Consider the following 19336-nt stretch of genomic DNA (forward strand, 5'->3'; position numbering starts at 1 on the left):
ATGCATAATAAATAACGCAGGGATTGTAAGTGGTGCCGCAGCCTGTTGCCTCTGGCTGCGAGGTCCTGCAGGTGCTGAACAGGTTTTCTTCCCTTCATTAAATCCATTCCAATAGAAATGGATTGAAGGCATGATGTATTAGCTTAACACTCATTTCAACAGGGATTAGGTGCCTGTGCGAAGCATTAGCTTGAGGAGAGTTAATTTGCTGCAACAAAGGAAGGAAAAAAAGCTTGTATGCTGATTTTTTTTTTCTTGTTTGTGCAACATTACCACCCAATGTGGGTCAGGGAACTGAGCTGGGACAAAACTCCGCCGTGAGATTCAGGGTGCAGTATCTTTTGTTTCGCAATTATCTGTCTTGGGATTTATCTGAATATCACATTTTTGAATCTCTCCGTCTGTGTCTCCTCTCTCTGTTATCTAGTCATGTCAGATGAGCCGTGGGTAGAGGTGATAATGGCTAATCAGAGCTGAATGACTCAGCTGATTTTCTTTTCAAAAGACCATCAATGATGCATGGTAGATTAATAATATTCTTGCTGCCTCCAAGTGTACATTTGTCCTGGCTAGACCTCCCCTAATTACAGGAAGCTTCATAAAACTCAGACTTTCAAATTTCCTCGATTGTAATGATGAGTGGTTATTGAGATTACAAAGCTGGACCGAACTTAAAATAGACAGTGCATGTTAAGAATATTCTATTTCTGTGGTCAATATGTAAATTGTACAGAATATTTTTCTCCTATTTCTTGCAGGGGAGCATTCAGCCACAGTTTTAAAAAGAAATCCACTCCTAAAATCAATTTATAATGGATTTTCTTTTGGAGTTTAATAACAGAAAATGTTAAAATGATCAAAAAACTTCAGTGCCTGAGATTAAAAATTAATTTAAAGCTTTTTCTCAGACTCATCCGTTTGTGTCCCTTTCAACAATGATGCAGCAGAGACCAGAGATACCAATTTCTCCACAGACAGCAGGCTGGGAAGAGATGAGAGATTTTCCCATTTTTAAGCAAATAAGCAAACCCACACTGATGAATATATCTGTGGTGACAGCAAAAAGTAACACACTTTGCATTTATTGGTTTCTGTATCTAATAGATACAGAGCAGCCAATTTTCCCACACTGACTTTAGTCTGGTCATGTACAACCCACGGCCAAATGCAACATCAAGGTCACACTTGTTCTCTGAGGATCGTCCAAAGTCATTGCGAGAAATGTAGAAAATTGCCAACTGAAGTGGAAATAGATGAGGCAGAGGGGGAATGGGTACACCAAATGTAGGCGTAATGTGAAAGAGGTCGGAGATGATGAACCCACAGAGAATTATCACCTGACTCTGCAGTTTCTCTCAGCCTTAAGGAGCATTTTAGCACCTTTTAGCTCACTGTTTTGGTTAAACTATTACTGGGGTAGCTGGAGAGTGTATTTTGAATGAACATTTGGCAGATGGTCAGTAAATGTCTCTCAATGAATCCTAAGTTCAAGTTCAAGTTACTTTATTTGTACCCAGAGGTAGATTTTGTTTGCAGTAAAGAGTCCTCAAACACACACACAAAAGAGGCATATATCACACATCATTCAACTTAAGACAGTGGGAGTTAAGAAATGGCAAGTTAAATAAAAATTAAATTAAATTAAATTTAAAATTAAAAGTTCTTACAGGTCCAGACTATACTCAGATATTGATGTGAACTAAAATACGAATTGCAAAAAAAGAAGACAGAAAAATAAAACAGCAAAATAAAATAAAACTTGTTTAGGTTGTAAAAACGTAGATAAAGGTTAAAATGTATATATAGAAATAGTAAATGCATACATAAAAGCAACAATAAATAAACACCTGTGCAAAGCATAGCTATGACTTGTTCCTCAGTGTAATGGCTGCAGGGACAAAACTGTTTTTGTGTCTTTTTGTTCTACACCTAGGGATTGTAAACCTACGCCCAGAGGGAAGAAGCTGAAACTAACAGGTAGCTAATACACATTCACCATATCAACTTTATTATGTGATAAAATATTTATGTTATGTTTAATCCGTGATCATATAACGTTCGTAAACAACGTTCAAAGCGCCGTAACAAAAAACGAGGCCACGTGAATCGCTGCTGTCGACTTTACTCCAAATTACAGACTTGAAACTTTCTCCATTTTTTTGTTTGACGCTCCGAGGTCATGTAAAACCAAAGATATGATCGTTTTAATTTTATATTACAAAAATACTTATTCAAGTGTAAAAGTAGGATGGGACGAGGCAGGCGTGGCATTTTGTAAAAATGGAAAAAAGGAGTCTAATAATCTAACACTGTTTCTATAAATAAACATGTTTTTATGGTATTTTTTTATGAACAGTCTTATTATATTTAAATTTTACCTTTATATGTTCATATTTGTAACCTATGTTTACCTTTTCCAGGTCTTAGACAGTTCATTGAGCATATTTGTGGTTTTTATTGTCATGAATAGTAAAATTTTATTTAAGATTTCATGATTTTTGTGAATTTTTGGGCTCAATATGTTAATAAAGTGGGTTAAAGTGAAAAAAAATAATTGTCAGATCATGTTGAAGTTAAATACCAAATACCAAACACCAAACATGAGTATAGTAAATATTATGTAGTATATAAAGAGCAAATAGGCTCAGACCCCAGAGTGTTTAAGCTTGTGCTGCCCGCCAAAAACCTCCCCAAAATGATCATTGCATGTTTAAAGCAATCAATATTTATATATTTTCAATGGATCACATGCCTACATGACCCAAAAGCAGAGCGAAAAAAGAGAATAAATATTGAACTTGCATTTGCCTGGAAGTCAAAAACATGACTCCAAATGAATGCTAATGTTGCTCCATAACTGCTGGATATGTAAATAGCCTGGACTGTATATGGTAAATAGGCAGTTGGTAACTTAAAGGTGATAATATATTCATGTTTCAGTGTTGTGTTGACAGCTTGATTCATTACCCCCCAAGTGACCCAAAAAACAGTGATTGCAGGGTGTTTTTGATAAAAATTTAGATTTAAAAAAAAAACTATTTTCTCCCCAAAGTAATAACAAACACACACCAAACAGCTGTGAAGTGCAGCTCACCAAAAAAAAAATGATTTTTTTTCTGCTTCTGGGAGGTTTGTTCGTGTGTTTCAGGCAGGAAGACAGACTTTGTAGAAGACGCCCCAGGAGTCACAGGACTGTTTACTGATTAGCTGCGGGTATTCTACGGCTGCAATTCGACAATTCAATATCCAAAACTTTTAGTTCGGCCAGACCTCAACACAGAATCAAATGATCATAATTTGCTGAGCTCAGCGCAGTAAGCAGAGCTTTACTTAGACATGCAATGCTGTAAAGCTGTACTTCACTGCTACTTGTTTTTTGGCATGAGGCATCAAGAACACGATAAAAATCAAAGTTAGATATAAAACAATTAGGGTTGTCAAAAGTATCGATACTCAAAAAAGTATTGATACTAAAACGTTGTATCCGGATACTATACTCATTTTCAAAAGTATCAATACCTAGCCAAGGAATGAACACTTAAGTTAAGTTATTGTTATTTTTTTTATCAAGCTTGCCTAATATTTTGCACAGCATACAACCTCAAAATATTGTTCTAATTGTTATTGTATTTATTATTATTTTATTATTTTTTGCACTACCTCTGACCTGAAGCTTGTTATCATGGTTGCAGTTTATTTTTGCACAACTGTTTTTTATTATAAATATTTAACCTGTGGTTCTGTTAATTTTTACATGTTGCATTTTTCTTGTTAATAAAAATATTTCTGTTCAATTTTGGGGTCTTTGTTTTTATCCTTGTGGTATCGAAAATGAAAATTTGGTAACGCTTTATATTAAGGTCCTTGTAATAACCATTAATAAACAAGTAATTAGGCCCTTGTAAGTCCTTACAAGATGCTTATTAACATTATTGTGTGTTTATAAGCTTATATAAGTGTTAATAATGGCATTACAAACACTCATGACCCACCCATTATGTCTTTGCCATGCTTTTATTAATCTTATTTTGTTTGATTATTGATATTAAAATATACTTTATTGCTCATCTATTATAAGTGAACTATAAGTTAACTATGCTTTTTGCAACTACCGGATCTAAAGCGAGAACAATGCCTTATTACTTGTTAATTAATGGTTATTAAGGACCTTATTATAAAGCGTTACCGAAAATTTTAGTATCGTGACAACCCTAAAAACAAATACAGTAACAACATGTGGCAAAGCATACAGTGTAATTCTGTGTGTGTGTGTGTGTGTGTGTGTGTGTGTGTACCTTCAATGGAGGAGCGTTTGGGCAATATAGTGACTGCTCCCACCGCTACATCCTCGAGCTGGTGGATCGGGCTGCTCTTGGCCCCCCAGCTGTCAGATCCAATCCACAGGAAATGTCCCACCTGATTGGCCCTCTTGGTGGCATTGAGAACTCCCCTGCAAGGACATCCATGTGTGAATTAGGAGAGAGCATGGGAGGTGAGAGCAATCCAATATCTATTACACAAAGGCACAGCTAGCTTTAGCAGTCGTCTGGACATTCACAGCTCAGACATGTACAGTTCTTCAGTTTATCTCATTAAAGCTGCGAGGAGAAGGAGGGGAACTATTGTTATTTTCTCTGTTGTGCTGAGCAGAGATGGTATTTTTATCTTATTTAAAGATAACAGGGAGATACAGTCATTAATCTCAGTGTCTCCCACTCTTCTTTTCTTTTACATTTCACAGCCATTCATTCTGGATTTACAGGTAATAAATGTTTGATTCTGTGATTCTTTACATAAATGTTTCCCATGGGGCACTGTAAATGAAACAATATCTCTGTGTTGCTTTGTTGTGATCTGTATTCCCACTTCTCCTCCTCGGAGGCACGATTGTGTTTGTGTTGTTGGAGGTATGTTTGTGTAGCAGACATCCCCGTACAAATGGTAAATCTGTGCCTCTAGCCTGTCTTCAGGAGCTGCTACTCAGAGATTAAAGACCTCAACATGGCAAGCCATCAACGCGGTAGAACAACATGGGTGCAACCCGAATGTGTAGTGCTCCTCACCGTATGTCTTCTTCACTGGCAAAGATGATGACTGCCCGCGAGTGCTGCGTTTCTAGCAGTTGTTGGATGGCTTTGTCGTAATCCTCCAGCTTGGGGTTGTGGGGAATTTTCCAAGACTGGGCGATGCAGATTCCACCTTTTTTTTTTTTTTTTTTTTAATGGGAGAAGAGTAAGAAATGATAAGGCCTCTGGGATGAGATCCCATTCACTCACTCACTCTCACACACAGATTCACAAACACTCACACAAAAGCCTGAGGTCACAATAACTGATTTTTTTCCCCTATAGAAATCTCGCTCGTATGGAAATGGAAAACATCTAAACACAACAGCGAGGTTTTGATGATGCTGTCATGCTCGCTATAGAATCTAAATGATAGTCTTACAGTGCATACATTTACATTTTGGCAATGAGCTGAAAACCACAGCCACATGCAATATCTCACTCAAACTGCGCCTTCCGACTGAGCACTGGAGTCATTTCACAGAGTGAGAGAGTTATAAACATATCTGCTGTAACAAATCCAATAATCCACACCAACAGGGACATAAAGCTACAGGTTTCATATTATGGATTTGAGAAAATCCAACAGCTTGCCATTGACTTTTCATTTAAAGTCATTATCAAACATCTCTTGTTGGACCCTGAACCAATCCGATAGCACAGCAGGCAATAACAAACAAAGAGGATATTAATGCTGACAATAAATCATTCTCAGACAGGTCACCACTAATGAGTTTGTACAGGATGAAGGGTACTGATTACTTCCGTGCGTTGCTAAATAGTGGTTACATATTTGGCACAGTACATTATCACAATTGGCTCTTAGCAGTTGGCTAGATTTTGTGTCTTAGGGGTTATATTCAGCAGCTCATTATCGGGTAGAGAACAAAATATCTTTCATAAAGAAATAATAAAATAGAGTTTTGCTTCACTCTGGTGAGGTAATTACAGATACGGAGGACAAACTAACCTTTGAGGCACTTTGGATAAACAGATAATACGATCACCTGTGCGAAAGAACTACTGTAGGCCTAGATTTGAGGCGGCAGCTTGTGTCCTGAGTCAACAGCAAAGCTCTACCCGAGCCAATTAAAATTTCTCCCACTCAAGCATTTTAATAGCCTACCCAATAACCTTTCAGTTTGAGTTTCCCTGAGTAGACAGAGAAATGGAAGGAATCTTCTAATTGCCAGTCTCCTCAGGCTCATTACTTTGATATAAACAGCTTTTAGCTGGCGGATCACACATCTCCAGTCACGGTTTACTGTGGCAATTCTAATGTCAGAAGATAGAAAAATGACAACGGCTAAACCTCCTTTTAACTATCCATTTTTCAAATATCAGCAGGGAGAATTAGGAATATTTCTCCGATGCGAGAAAACATTTTGTATGTGCTGAAAATTCCTCTGGGGTAGCTGCTGTTATCCTCCCTAAGTGGACTAAGCATAAAAATGGAGATCCAGCAAATGGCCTAGCTGTTGCTTAAGGGTTTGTGGTATCCTGTTAAAGTGGATCGCGCTTGGTGTCATTTGTGCCGAGCAGCCAGCGTAGTGGGTCTCCAAGGGACGACAACAAAGCTCTGTTTCAGCACAGAGATTTCAGTTGATTTCAGCCACAAAGCCAACTAGTTTGACACTGCAACTAGCACTGTAAAATATCTGAGTCTGGTAATTCAGTGGCAGCTCTCAGTTCGTAGAGGTTCTATTTCTGCAGGTAGGTATTTTTGTAGAAAATCTTTTAAAAAAAACGGTAACACTTTACAATAACCAACTAAATAATGTTTATAGATGGTTTATAAACCAATTATTAACCATTTACAAAGTGCTTTACATATTTAATCGTTAAATGTTTTCAACCAATTTATTAAAGGTATATGAATCATTTCAAAATCATTAACATACTTAATATGGAGTTAAAAATATTAAAATGGGTGCAACTAAAACTATTTATAAACAATTAATAATCATTTAATTGTTTGTTAATGGTAAAGTAACTATAAACGTACATTAATAGACATGTTTATAAATAAATATACATCTATTTGCCATTTATACATGATGAAGTTAGTTAAACATTAATAAATCATGTATTTACCATTCTAAATGGTCTATAAGCAGTTTATAAATGATGATTAAACATTAATGAACTATCTGTTTACCGTTTATAAATGATGGTTATTGTAAAGTGTTACCAAAAAAACACTTGACGACCAAATAGATTTGAATTACAGCCTTGTGCGGGATTTATTTTGCAAGTATCAAAAACAGATGATAGACAAATCCAAATGGTAGAACAACTCTGAGCGACAACACCCTGTGTCCCTTTTTATTTTGCAGGTTCGTGTGTCATTGTTTCTGTGTAACCAAGGTTTAATGTCCTGTTATTTCCTGTTATGTTCCACTTTTGATATCAGAGCACACTTGGGATTTCCTAAATCAGAGCTGCTCTGATCTTAATCAAGCAGGTATTTCCTGTAAAGAGACTGTGACTGTTGGTCAGATTTCTGTGTGTTTATCAAAACATGTTTGATGCATATTTAAACTGCTATATAACAGATATTTTAATACATCTTCAAATTAATTCACAACAGTATCAAGCATGCAGTAATTCCAAAAAGAAAGATTTAGTAACGCTTTACAATAACCATCTAAGTGATGTTTATAGACCAATTATTAACCAAAGTGCTATACATATTTAATCTTTAAATGTTTTCAGTCAATTTCTTAAAGGTATATGAATCAAAAATCATTAACATACTTAATATGGTGTTGAAATGTTATAATGACTGCAACTAAAACTATTAACAAACTATTAATTCTAATGTAATTGTTTGTTTATGGTAAAGTAACTTTTAACTTACATTATTTTTTACCATCTATGCTCCATTTATAAATGATAAACATTAATAAAAATATGTATTTACCATTCTAAATGGCCTATAAACAGTTTATAAATGATGAGTAAACATTAAAAAACATTAAAATCTGTTTACCATTTATAAATGATGGTTATTGTAAAGTGTTACCAAAGATTTTTTTTCTAAAGTCTCATAAAAATGCATTAAATGACAAAGAGCCCTGTGGGCTTCTAGGAAGAGTTATGATGGTATAACAGTCTTTTTGTGCAGAGACATATTATAGGTTACAACAGTCAATAATACACACAGAGACCACAGGAGCCACTGATGAAGATAAGAAGCTTTTGGAGCAGATCCCATCTTCAGAGAGAGAGAGAGAGCAAAGAGCTGAACATGCTGCTGGCTTCTGACTGCCCTAAAGGCTGCGGACTGGCGCTTTTGCAGCAATGGCTAAATTATTGAATGGCTGCAGAATACCTCATCTGTCAGTCAGTCAGATGGTCAGTTAGTCAGGGAGGAAGGCTTGATGTTAATTCAAGTATCGTATCTGTACTTCCACAGTGCTGCGCTGTAGGTCGGAACGCCTTCACCTGTCACTGGAAGGCACTGTGTGGACTTGAAAGAGTCGTCGACTCAAACAGTGGGTTCAAAGAACAGTTGCATGTCTGTCTTGGCTGGAGATTTGTGATGTGAGGCAGTTAAATGTCAGGCTCTGGGAGAAGAAAGTCTTGTACTCCGGCTTGTCGAGGAATCCAAGAAATGGGATTGTAAAGTAACCTTCTGGCTGCCACTTAAGACGCCAACATACATCATCCAAACTGCTTGTCGGGTGGTCCGACCGCTTTGGAAACCCCCCTGCTTTCATCCCAAATCAACATTCACACCCACTTCGTGCAGTGATTGGCCTGGGCGTGGTGGTAAAGGAGGTCAAGCTCTTTTTTTTCTTCTGTTATGCAACTATTTTTGACACTTTGACTGCATAACCAAGTGCAACACTTCAATGTTTTCCACGAGAGGCTGTCTGAAAATATTCACCCTTATCTCTTATTACCCTTGAGGCCATTTTCACACCCATGGTTTGTTTGCTCTGGTCCAAATCAGTTGATGAGTTTTTAAACCTGAAGCGCTTTCCCCTTCGTTTGGTTTCTTTTCATACAGAGAAAAATCCAAGCGAATCAAGATGCAGCACTACACAACATGCAAGCCTGTTCACTCCACTTATTGGTCAGATGTGTGTGGGGCAGGAAGAAGGAAGAAGGACTGTTTTCTGGACTAGTGCATATTTCTATGAGAGAAACATTGCTATGCAATTTTCCAGCCAGCTGCTACAGTTTGCATGCTCTCCAGCGTCATAGAATGCAAAGCCCACCTGGTTACAGGAGCCATTTAGCTAAAACTGCAACCTTGGGGGTTGAAAAGTGAAGCCAATGTGGAAGGGCCAAAAAGTGCAATTCCTCAACTGGCCACTTCAGGCTGGCTTCAAAAGGGAGTAAATTCTCATTGACAGCCAAGTTAAAAGGCTCCCTTTACAGTGGAGATAAACATGTTTTCAGCCTAATTTCATGACAACTGTGAGGTTTTTATATAACTCAGCCATCTGTTTTATATTGAGGCTTGTAGTTATGCAAGTGGCTGCCCTCACAGGTGGAGCCACACTTGGCTCTTCAGGCTGTCTTCAGTGGCTCCCTGTGGCAAAATGAAACGTTTATTTCTTTACATTTTAAATTTAAATTATCATTGGTGTAGGCCCAAAGCCATTTGTATTCTTCAATTGTGAAAATGTGCATATTATAATGGCAGTTAAAATGTTTTAAAAACATTTTAGCCCACTAAGATGTGCATCATATCAGGCCTAACCTTTAAATTTAGCCAACTTCAAGTTGAGTTTTCTCGCTAGGCTATAACTTTCAGTTCCAAATCTCCTGAGATATTTCTTTGGTTTCCAGCCTCTCATCTGCATTCTGACAAAATCATATAAATAAATGCTCATTATGACACATTATTAATGTTAATCTAAACTTAGTAGACTGTTTTATGTCCATTTTTTGTCAATTTGTGTCTTTTTCAGTCATTTTGTGTCTTTTTTTTGTCATTTTGTGACTTTTTTTTAGTCATTTTGTGTCTTCTTTTAGTTATTTGTGTCTTTTTTTAGTCACTTTGTGTCTTTTTTCCAGTTATTTTGTGACTTTTTATGGTCAATTTGTGTCATTTTTAAATAAAAAATAAGATTTGTGGCTCCATTCCAACTTTTTTCTCTTATTTTGTCCGACAGTGGCTCTTCTGTTAGTGAAGGTGAAGTGATTTAGGATCTTCAGAAACCTGTGGGTTACGACACTACGTCCATATTTTAAACGTTGGGTCAGATTAAAGTTGGATCATGTTCCCATCAAAAACTCCAGAGATTGTTTGGACCGATCTTGTGGATGTTTTGCTCTGCATGCGAGTGTGATTGTCGTGTTCGCACCTTCCTAAACCACACCAAGGGGGTAAACACTGCAGGGTTCTATTCAACCAAACTAAACACGGCAGGTGTGAAGCTGCCCTAAATCTATCTAAACTGAGAAACTGAGAATCTAAAATCTCCGCTAACATTGTATGAAAGTATGACGCTGACATTTTGAGCTAAACTTTTTTCATTTACCTATGATCCTACAACATAATATCAAACCTGTATGCACCGTGAACCCCTACCCTCTGCTCCACATTTGATTAATATATCAAAGACAGCTAAATGATCACGATGGCTAAATTCATCAGGCCTTGGAAGTTCTCCGCTTATCTGTCTGAGTGCCATAGGTCATGCACTGCATTAACTGCTTCAATTATTCATTCTCAATGCCCTCCGTTCTGAAAATGCACTCCAGGGCGAGGAATCTAGCTTCGCCATTTTGCTTAGTGAAATACAAATCCTTTTAAATTAGAGGCTCTTGATGGATTCGACCCTCCGCCCGCCTACTGAACACCCTCGAAAACCCAAACCTCCAGGGGATCCATAATGCTGCAATTATATTTATCACCTCAGCAGTCAAAAGGCAGACCAGCTCTCTGCAGCCTCTCCGGCTGAACACGTGGGAGCACATCAAAATGGGCTGACATGCGGCTGACATTCATATTCTACATCTGTGTGCCCTTCCACTGCCGGTCTGGGACTTGGCAATGTCGAAGGGTCATGCAGAAGTATCATGGTCTATTTAACACTGTTTGCAGATGTGTCAGGCTTCCTCCCCAGTCCTCTCCTACTGCTAAATATGAGTGCTATACTTAACTGGCAGTTTTTCCCCCTCCTCACAGCTCAGACTAGATCTAAGAACGCATCGTGTTGGCAACTTGCTGCAATCAATTCCACAGTGATACTTTGTGGGAGGTTTTCCTCAAATGCTAGTCTTTTTATCAAATGGGAAAACTGAACTCCATCGCTCTGGCCTGAGTCCAGACAGACACAGAAAAATACAAACAAGATTAATCTCTGCCAGCTTCACCTGGAGCCAGGATGAAGGTGCACAATGGAACAGTGCCTAAACAGGGAGAGAGAAAACGGAGCAAAAAAAAAAAGAGAATAGAAAAAACAAAAACAAAACAGAAGAGATCAATACAGGCTGACCATCAATCCAGTCTCAGCTTGGGGTAATGGGTAGCCATATTGCATTAGTCCGCTAGATGGTTCTCCTTGAAGTGGTGAAGCGAGAATCCTACTAATGCATCTGACATTTCACTGCAACCAAACAGAGCAGCTACAAAAAACATCTCAAGGCCTCACTGATTGGCTGCAACAAAAAGCATGCATCCAAAAATGTTTGGGTGCAACAATACTGTAAATCTGCTCACACTACATTTACAGTATTTTTTCATATATTTTCTCTTTCCATATTCAGTAAGATGTTTTACTTCCTATTCAATCCAATCCATTCCAGCCTATTCTGGTGCTTAAAGTGCCTTTGAATGAATCCTGTGAATGTACAGTTATGCTATTACATAATTAATGTGTTTATTAAAGATGGGATGCCTTGGGTATGGAGGCTTTTTCTTTGGAGGAAATAATTCCCATTTGTATAAGAATACAAAATATTGCAAAGTGACTGCAGCTCAGTAGCAATGGAATGAGTCAACAACAACAATGGCTTATAATTTCATACTCCTTGTGTCGCTGTTCAAGAGTCATAATAATAGCCGTGTGTTTACTGCGTTTTGCATAAGAAAAAAAAGGAAAAAAACATCAGTGGAAAAAATTCATCTGAGAAAACCAGCTGGAAGAAATTGTGTTTATCCACAGGATATAAGATGAATGAAAACTTCCGAAATAAGCCTTAAAACGTGACTTTTTCATATTTGTTCCGACGAAGGCTACTTCCTCTCTGTGTCGATGCACAAACAGCTTTAAGTTTTAATGAGTGATCACACTGGACACGAATCTACACAGTTAAAATATTCATGCATGCTGGACTTCTGATCGGTGCCTGTGGGATGTCATTAGCTTTCTGCATTTTAGAGCTTTCTGTACATTAGAAGAGACACACATCACTCCCTGCAGATTCACAGGAAATGGATTGGGATCCATATAAGGTCGAGAAGCAGCAGAACACTTGCTCGTGTTGTCGTGAGCTGCGAGGATGAGCTGTCATGAATCATGGAGGGTAATTTTTCAAGCCTAGTTTACATTCCTGTTAAAGTGATTATTTTACAAATATGGAAAAGAGCTCAGAACACTGAACTTTTGCCAACTCTTGTGCATTAAAACACTGTTGTTTTGCTGCTGGTTTCAGGATTGTGTTATAAAAACGTATACTTGTTCTCATCTTGCAGAAATACTGCAGCAGCAGATTGTAAGCCACACGTTTTCACAGAGATAGATGACCTATTGTACTGTAAAGCAACTGAGGATCTCCAGGCGACAGCAGTGACTGCTGATTCACATGTAGCACCACATGCCATCAGCAGCACCAATGTGGAAAAAAACAGGTGAGTCAAGCATGTGCACAATTTTAAGCCCAGTTAGAAAGCAAAACCACAACACTATGCCTGAGTGGAAATGTCTGTTGTGAATACTCTTCGACATCTTAATCCTAAACCCCAAAACCCAAATGAAAACTTAACAACTTAACTGTTAAACTGAAAAAAGGATCATTGCCACTTTTAACAATCACCATTAATGTTACATTATAGGAGCCAACAAACAAGACTGATTCTAATAGCTTGTTTCTAACCCATTCAGTGGTTCAGCTCTCTGTGTTTAATCATATGGTTTCTTAGAGAAATGTCTAAAGACAGCCACTAAAGAGGCTTATTTTCTAAAGAGTAGTGCTTTTAATCGATTAAAATATTTAATTGGCCTTAATAGCATGATTGCCCATAGTTAATTGCCGTTTAATCTCACAATTCTAAAGTATTTAGTACTCTTATCAATGTGATAGTGGACAAGAATGCTTGCTTAAATCATTGCAGAATCATTATTGGAAATCAACCAACAACACAGCAGTTGGAGGGCTTCACAGGTAGAATTGAATTGGCGATGTCCAGATGACATCTTTCTTACTGCTGGTCAACATAATGCTCTGTCAGCATGAGGTAACTGTGATTGTGAGTGAAGTCCAATAATCTCTAATGAGTCCGTCCCTACACCTCCACTACTGGTGTGGTCTTCATACAAGTTGTGTACCTTCGATAGGGAGGTAGTTATATCACAGCAACCCTTATCCTCCACAATGTTAATTGGCCTGCTGCAAGGTAGGTAGGTGTTTCAGGGCTAACAGGACTGTCTGCATCATTAGTTGTGTGCTTGGCCTGCAAATGGTATTTAAAGGGGACATATTATACTCGTTTTTAGGTTTGTACCTGCATTTTGGGCTTCTGTAGAACATTTTGCATGCTTTAGTTTTTAAAAAATACATCATATTTCATATATTTTACAATCTGCTCTAATGATGGTGAGCATGGGAGAACGCTTTCTGCCAGAAAATCTTTCTATTGTGGACGATTTTGTGAAAGGGTCAATATTGACCATAACCATGACCTTTTTCTAAACATAACCAAAAATAAAGAAAGAAAGAAAAACAGAAAAAAGTCAAGTACTCCCGTCTCCTGAGTGAAAGTCCTGTGCTTAACCCATAGCAACCTTCTACTTTCTGTACTTTGATACTTGGGCAAGATACTGAACCCAGAATTGCTCCGGATGCTGCATCATCTGTACATGAATGCGTGTGTGTGTGAATGGGTGAGTGCTGTAGTGATGTAGTGCAACAGCACTTTGGTTAATGGACTGCACTTGTATAGTGCTTTTCTAGTCATAGCAGCAACTCATTTACCATTTATACTACCACTACTACTATGACAGTTTTCTGTCTCCCATGTAGTCAAGCAGTGGGTGGACATATTCAGTTGGGGGCAGTGTATTTATATGAGTCTGCATTTGACATTTGGAAGGAGAGCCCAGTCTGAATGACTTGTTGAGTCCCTTGTTTTGTGATTTAGGCAGCAGAAAACACAGATAACTGACTGGGTTGTCCTATTTTACGGTTTGTGGGTTGGCAGACACTCAAAAACACTCATATTTACATGCACAAGCACTAGAAAAGTAAATTTTTCATAATATGTCCCCATTAACACAAGATGTACTCTAATGGTAACTTAATTCACATAGACAGTAACTACAAATTACTTTGGTCTTGTTGCCCAGCTCATCTGGCAGGAATCACCCACCACCAACATGATATTATCACCACACTTCACAATGAAGTCACAATGCAATGTTATGCTGAATATTCCATAACTTACATTGCTTACACTTTTTTTCAACTGCATATTATGTCCCTAAAGGGAAACATCTGATTTATCTTGTTTGATAAGCTCACTTCAATCTTTTTTTTGCCACAAAAAGTGATAAAAGTGAGCCAACATAATAAAAATTTACACAATAAAAGATTGATTCTATGCGTCAGTGTATCTAGACATTTTTCCTCCACCAGTGTTCAAAATGCCCTTTTCTTTATCCATTGCTTGTTAGCTGCCATGTGACTTTGGGCAAGTTGTCATTACATAATATGCATTAATGCGTCAAAACATTTAGTGTCATTAAAATGAATTTGCACTAACGTGTTATTACTGCGTTAACTTTGACAGCTCTACTTAAAAGAGTAAATATCTAAAACTCCGCTGCCTATGCACACACCCAGAGGACCAGAGAGGTTTGAACTGAATGACCACAAGGCTGACTGACCACCATTATCATTCTCAGAGCTCTGCACTCTCTCTGGCAGGGACAAAAATGAGATTGAGTGAAACAGAAAAGGCAGAGTGTAAAACAAAACTCATCGCTCCCAAATGACCAGTTCTCTCTCCTCTCTGCTGACTAAAGAGAAGACAGACATTCTCAAATCCTTCCTTCTCTGAGTGTGCATGCAGCAAAATAATCTGGACTGTTCCATACATGACAGGGACATGGCTACAGGCCATGTTCACTATTGTGATATAGCATCTTTTCTACAAGCAGTTTCTCCGTCTACATTTCCAGTAACACTCCACAACTCACTGGGGGACTAAAGCAGAGTTTGCCAAACAGATCAATAATTCATCCACCCAAAACAGATTTCACAATGAATTGGAAATGCAAACTGATCTTACCCTGGCAAAAAAAATGCAAGAGCATGCTTAAATCCTGGAAATACATTTTCAAAAAATCATTATAATTCTGTGTAGTGCCCATCACACCTTTCCTTACCTGCTTCTTTGGAGAGTTGTGTGAAGGCCTCCACTCCCTTCTCTCCATAGCTGCCTTCTGAGGCGATGGTGGAGACGTAAGACCAGCCCAGGGCTCGGATAATGTCCACCATGGCCTGGGCCTGGAATGAGTCTGGAGGAACCACCCGTGAGAAGAAGTCATAGCGTCTGTCATCACTCAACTCCGGGGCTGTTGACGCATAGCTGATCTGCGGGATCTTGAGGAGAACAAGTGGGGTTGGGGAGGGAAAGGGAAACGTTTATTCTTGTGTTGGTGCTATTCTGGTGCAGCATCCTGGCTGGTTGCTATGGTGACTGGTCTAAGAAATCACATGTTTTGAATGACTGTGTGCAAAATCACACACTATTTACTATAAAGGTGCATTTACTGTCTGCCAGCCTTGAATTTACGGTCAATATGCCATCAATTCAGTTGTTCACAATGAAAACAAAGAATAGTGTCCATGGCATGAAGGGTACCGTTTACCTTTCAGCATTTTCTGACAGGTGGGATGTACAGTTATTATTTGAGTATTTGGAGCATTCTTAGACATTTACAGCATATTCGAAATATGGATCTCATCTGGGGTTGTTACTGCAGACACATAATACCTGCCTGTTCACAGTCAGCTCTGTGCGTTTCACACAAACCAACTAGCCAACACTTTGCAAGGCTGCGGTAGAGATGCATGCCTAAAAAATAAAAAAAAAAGCCCACACGACTTCTTTGAAAAACTTGGATATGTGCAAATACCACAGTGTCGACCTTTTCAAGGAGGTGGTTGAAGAAATGATAAAGGAAGTCTGTGTTTGCACGGTCGAACAAGTCCAGTGGAAAACTTTGAAAAGAAGCAAGATGGCACAAGGCTCCAGCAGTTTCACTTGGTAATTTTTTTGACATGATAAAAAAAACATTTGATGTTAATTGGAGTATACATGGCTGCATGTAAACAGGCATTAGGAATTGGGAATATTGTATTTTGCAGAAAATGCAATATTTTTTGCATGCAAAGCAATCATTTATTAAATTATCAATACTGCTCTCCCCACAAAAACACCCCATAGGTCATTTGTACAGGCAGCAAAATTCAACCCATGTTTTAGACTACGTTTAAATGATGACGGTCTGAACAGAAGACGCAAAAGTGGCGTCGCGTCTTCACTTTTTATTCCGCTTTTTCAGGAGGAAATCAGCGTGGATATGGTGACGCAAAAGTGTGTGGAATTGGATTGGGTATATATGCCAGGCGGCATCACTTAAAGCGATAAGAGCATCTTTGGGCATGCAGAAGTTTTTACGCTACACATTTTCATCAGCTACTCCAGCCGTCTGGCTCGCCTCCGACCAATTGGTGCATCCAAAATGTGATAGAGGTAATTACAGATCCTTCTCTGTTCAGTAATACTATCTGTACATATCCTGTTCATTTCTTGGAAAGACTCCTGTAAGTTTATTAGAGCTGCCAGAGCAGCTTGAAGGTCCGACGGATAGAAATAATCCCACGTTTGTTTATTTCCCTGTACTGGAGCATGTACGCTACCGGTCAAAAGTTTAAGAACACCCCAATTTTTCCAGATTTTTATTGAAATTCAAGCAGTTCAAGTCAAATGAACAGCTTGAAAGGGTACAAAGGTAAGTGGTGAACTACCAGAGGTAAATAAAAAAAAGGTAAGGTTAACCAAAACTGAAAGGTAATGTACATTTCAGAATTATACAAGTAGGCTTTTTTCAGGGAACAAGAAGTGGGTTAACAACTTAACTCTATGGAGGCTTGGGCTATTTTGTCCATTTTTAAATTCTTTTCATGTCTTTGTAAGTCATTTTGTGTCTTTTTTTAGTCATTTTGTGTCTTTTTTTGGTCATTTTGTGTCTTTTTTTAAGTCCTTTAGTTCAACATAAAATGTGATTTTGAATCTTTTTTTACTTTCAAAACACTATCATGCTCAATAAAGAATTTTAAATGTTGCAAATGTGCATTAATTTCAGAGTACACTGAGACATTAAACTGCATCATTTTCAATTAAATTCTGGAAAAGTTGGTGTGTTCTAAAACTTTTGACCAGTAGTGTATGTGACGTAAACATGTACGTGATGTGAGCAGAGTTTTTGCGTCTTGGCAGTGTAGACGGACACGCTACGGCGGAGCGTATTAAAGCTTTCCTCTTTGGATGGTGGTTTCAGATTTTTGCATTTTTAAGCCCCAAAAACGCCGTCACCGTCTAAATAAAAGGCACTTCCAATAAAATATTTTGTCGTTTTTACCCGCAAGCATCCTTGTGTAAACGGGGCCTTAGCCTGTCCCTCCTGTAGTGGCTGTAGTCATTATGAATGACGGTGATGCGTAGTATAAAACAAGGAAGTTGCACGCAGGGCATGTGGATGGGTCAAACAGACCCAGGACTTTAACCCAGGAGAACTTGGTTCAGTTCCCATCCAAAAACAAAAGTATACAATGTGATTGAAGCATCACAGAAGTTTGTCCCTGTAACTAGGGCTGGGCGATAAATCGATATAAAAGATATATCGATATATTGTTAAAAGTGATATGGAATTAGACCATATCGCATATATCGATATAGTTCAATTTTTTTTCTTTCTTTATATATAAATGCTGCCCTTACTAGGGTTTGTCATATTTAGTTATTTTGTAATGTTTGTTATTCTTTTCTCATCTAAATATATTTATTTTGGAAAAAGATTGGCCTTTTTAATTTCATAGGCTATTTTTTTAAATATTTTTTTTATTTAAAAGTGCTCTTTATAGAGCTTTGATTTCTTCAGTATTTATATTTTACTTAAATAAGCGGTTTTAATAAAACTACTCGTGACATGTCATATTTGACTTTGACTCAACATTTGCTCTCACTTTGTGATCAAAATATCGTGATATATATTGTATATCGATATCCAGCCTAAATATATCAGGATATGACTTTTGGTCCATATCGCCCAGCCCTACCTGTAACTACATGAATTCCGTTTAAATTTTTACAGTTTAAATGTTTTATAACACCTTACAAGGACATTTTTTGCCCTCAACCTAGAGAAGTGGTTTTGTAGCTTAAATTCAACAAAACTGCATCTGTGAACTGTACAGTAAGTATATTGACATATGCACTATTTTAGGACGCTCTGCTCTGAACAACAAAAAATCTCATATGGGTCATTATAGGTGGCATTGACAAAAAAATGATTGTGTCGTTTAGGTTGGAGATCTTGTTGAAATGATCCAATCACAAAGGGTTAAAACATAACCAGACATGAGCAATATGTTATGTTTTACACAAGTTGTCATTTACAGTAAAATATTTTTACATGCGTTTCACCCATATAGACAACAATATTTATCCCATTAATTAATGAATTGAAAGTCTAAATTAAAACACAAGCGTGCTCTGCACATCTCACAACTCTTCTTCTGCCCCTTCCACAGGCAGATGATGGCTTGCACAAGAAAACGAGTGATACATATTTCATATCATCTAAGAATATACTAACATTATGTAATGCAATATTTTACAGAGCCTATATTGGATCTGTTACCTGGGCAACATGCTGCGCTGTCACTTTCTTCTCTTAACATATCAATGAAGACTTAGTGCAGAAATGTCTTTGCAGCAGTTTTTATGAACTAGCAGCACAGCCTCACTCTGTTACACTTCCCTCCTGGTGAGAACTCGATCTGTCTTCACCACATTACAG

General features: G+C 37.9%; 1 protein-coding gene across 1 annotated transcript in view; it reads right to left on the minus strand.

The window, feature by feature from the left end:
- Window positions 1–19336, minus strand: part of LOC131971631 (metabotropic glutamate receptor 7-like) — a 94821-nt gene that overhangs the window by 39723 nt on the left and 35762 nt on the right. The window contains exons 2-4 of the mRNA XM_059333159.1: window positions 15635–15851; window positions 5064–5199; window positions 4296–4450 (exon numbers count right to left, since the gene is read on the minus strand). Coding sequence (XP_059189142.1) covers window positions 4296–4450; window positions 5064–5199; window positions 15635–15851 — 508 coding nt within the window. The remainder of the gene's footprint in view (window positions 1–4295; window positions 4451–5063; window positions 5200–15634; window positions 15852–19336) is intronic.

The sequence above is a fragment of the Centropristis striata genome, chromosome 5, assembly GCF_030273125.1.
Source record: "Centropristis striata isolate RG_2023a ecotype Rhode Island chromosome 5, C.striata_1.0, whole genome shotgun sequence".
Lineage (NCBI taxonomy): Eukaryota > Metazoa > Chordata > Actinopteri > Perciformes > Serranidae > Centropristis > Centropristis striata.